General features: G+C 44.0%; 1 protein-coding gene across 1 annotated transcript in view; it reads right to left on the bottom strand.

Moving 5' to 3' along the window:
* Window positions 1-2,247, bottom strand: part of zgc:85722 (protein FAM184A) — a gene marked incomplete at its 3' end in the record, with an annotated part of 20,051 nt that extends 17,804 nt beyond the window's left edge. The window contains 1 exon segment of the mRNA XM_024258686.2: window positions 1,105-2,247. Within this exon segment, the coding sequence (XP_024114454.2) occupies window positions 1,105-1,248 (144 nt within the window).
* Window positions 2,248-3,117: the final 870 nt, after the last annotated feature.

Here is a 3,117-nt window from a genome sequence, read left to right on the forward strand (position 1 = left end):
TTACCCAAAGGTAGGTTAACCTACAGGCTAGTTAACCCACACGTAAACGGAATCAGTTTCTATTGAGAGATGAAAACAAATGTTGGACTTTTTTGCTTTTGCAGTTTCAGACTGAGGTGAACACATTTTAATCCAGTTTAGTAAAACTCTACTGCTAACAGTAAAACTCAAGTCTTTGACTCTGCCTTAAACCATCTGTCAGACTACCTATGAAACATCATGTTCTCATGACCAGGATAAAGATCTGTTCTCTGACCGATCTGTGGACAAGAACCTCCTGAGGAGAAACAGGACAAATGAAGGAATGGAAGCTAACATGGATTCTTCCTTCTGTGGTGCAGATCTGTTCATGTGTTCTAGTGAGATTGTTCCAGTAATCTATTGAGTTGATCTTCAATTTGCTACTAAACTTGATTCTATTTAGAGTTTCTTCTCTGAGTTTTTTAAATAAACGTTCTAATTCTGCCACGAATCCAGAACCAGATGAAGTTGTTTTGAGTGAAAATCTTCTCAGATTCTTCTGGTTCCAGAACGACTCATTTGTTGTTCCATGAGGGTCTGTTCTGTGGGTTCTGGAAGGGTTCTGAGAAATCTGGAGGAGCCTGGATTATATCAGTGTCATTGGTAGATATCACTACAAAAATCCCAGGCTGACCTCTGACCTCTGTACTGGTCAGAGATTACACAAACACTTGATGAAAATCAACGTGAACCCCCCCCCCCCACCGATGAAATGATAGCTTCCACACTGCACAGCATAAACTCTGCAGCTTCATCTGCTGCTGCTGTCACCCAGATTATTACAGATTATCTCATCTGGTTTGGATTTTGGATAGGAGAAAATAAATAGCCCCCCCCCCTCACTTCCAACCATCCTCCTGCCCCCCTGGTCCTCCGCAGCGGTCTGTGGGGGGGTTACATAAACTGCTGTCCTAATCTGGATGAGGAGCTCCAGAGGAGCAGCACCTGATGACGTCATGCTCCTCTTTGTCCTGCTGGCAGAAGAACCCGGTGGGGGGGGGGCAGCTGAACGGTTAGCAGGTTACCGTCGGCCTGCACGCCCGCGCGCGCGCGCGGCTGCTCGGGCCGGCGTCGCGCACTCACCTTGGTGAGCTGAGCGATCTTCTTGCTCATCTTCAGGTGGAGGTCCCGCGTGTACTCCAGCGTCAGTCCGGACGGGGGGGGCGGGATGAATTTGGCGGCGCTCGTGGAGCTGAAGGAAGGCTGCCAGCCGGCCCCCGCCGCCATCTTCACCGGGAACGAACCGGAGCGAGCGCGCGGATCGACCGGAGCGGGAGGGGGGGGGTCAGCGCTGAAGCGGGGGCATCTCGTTGCTGTCGCGGCGGGAGGGGGGACGGGCAGAGATGGAACAGCCAGCCGCGTGCAGTATCGCTCTGCCTCACGCGACCACAGCAAGCGCGTGCACTGAGGGGGGCGGAGACGTGCGCCAGATGCTCGTCCAATCGGAGCTAGCGCGCGCGCGGAGGATTGGATGCGGAGATTTGTTTTTGTTGTTCTTTTTTTCAGAGTAAAAGTCTTTTATTGTTTGTATAAAAAGTCTTTTGTGTTTTTAGTTTTCATTTTTTTTTATTGTTTTACTCGTGTATTTTTACTATTATAAATGTTTAAAATGTATCTGTTGTATTTTGAATGAGGTTTGTTTTTTAAATGATCCGACCATCAGTGCAGATAAACTCTCGCTGTTGTTACTTTGTTCTCTTTTATTCCTTAAGCAGGTTGTGTTTTTATGGTGTTGTCTGGACTCACTGAACAATAAAGTTTGATTCAAATGAACCTTCTGCCCTATTGAAAGTCATACCTGCTATTAAAGTTATAATACGATTTCCGGGTTTTTGTAAAGCCGTTTTTCTACGCTGTTTCATAGTTTTTCAAGCTGTCACTTGTGTTTTTCCTCATGCACAGATGGGGATTTTTTCAGCTTCGTCGTGGACAGCATGTTTTTCCAGAGTTCATGGTAACATGACACTTTCTAAAGTGTTGATGTTTTAAACTTTATCCAATGCTTTAAAACACCAGTGTTAAGTTTTGACACTACAACTTAAAATTCTGCACTCTTTGTGTTGAAATTCAGCCACAAAGAGTGTCGTTCCAACTTTATTCTTTCAACAGTAAATAAACACTTTGAAAGAGCTGAATTGAACCCATGAAAGTTGAATCAACGCTTCTGATTTTGCAGTGTGAATCCAAGCTCTCTGGACAGCTGAGCTGATCTATCATTGTGGCTTAATGCTCCAATCACAGCTTCACCCTCACTTTGATGCCATCGATACGAAGGGAAGATTAGCATCTAAAATATTCATAACTCGTTTGTATAGTGAAAACGTTTTACGCTAAACTGGAAAAATATGAATGTAACAGTAGCCTAAAGATGACAAACCTCCATTGTTGCTTTGCACCTCCTCCTGCTCCTCATTCATCCTCCAGCTTGATTGACCGCCTCTCTCTCCCCTTTCTTCTCATCCCCCCTCTCTAACATCCCCCTCTCTCCTTCTCCTTTCATGTTTCTGTCAGATTCAACAAAAAGGTGTACAAACATGATTAAAATGAATAAAGTTTAGCCTCAAAACAGATATACTCCTCGTGTGTCAGGAGATTCATAACCCAATCAGTCAGCTGTTCGCTCAACTGCTGGACAGAGAAAATCAAAGTCAAGTGGAGCATTAAAGTTAATATATTTGATGTCACAGTGGTTGCCTAGCAACTTTGAAAGCATAACTTTAGAGACAAGATGGAAAGTGTTGTCATTTGCATAAGTCAGGTGAACATTTTGAGGTTAGCCGCCAAAAGTGTTCACTGACATTTTTCATCTAAAACAACTGAAGACGATGAGGGAAGAGCCACGAAGGATGAGAGCCTTCAGACTGGTAAGTGAAGATAACCTTTGGTGCTGTTCTACTATTGGGTCAGAAGAGCAGAAAAAGACATTGACCTCGTATTTGCAGCATTTCTGTTCCTTTACTGATTTCAAATGTGTTTGTCAGGGTTCAAAAAAACTCAATGACTAAAACATGTCTTTCTTTTTCTTGATCAAGTCTCACTTTCTGTTTTTTTTTTTGGTTGCTTGATTTGAAAAAAACCCAAAATGATTTAGTTTTG

The sequence above is a fragment of the Oryzias melastigma genome, linkage group LG2, assembly GCF_002922805.2.
Source record: "Oryzias melastigma strain HK-1 linkage group LG2, ASM292280v2, whole genome shotgun sequence".
Taxonomy (NCBI): domain Eukaryota; kingdom Metazoa; phylum Chordata; class Actinopteri; order Beloniformes; family Adrianichthyidae; genus Oryzias; species Oryzias melastigma.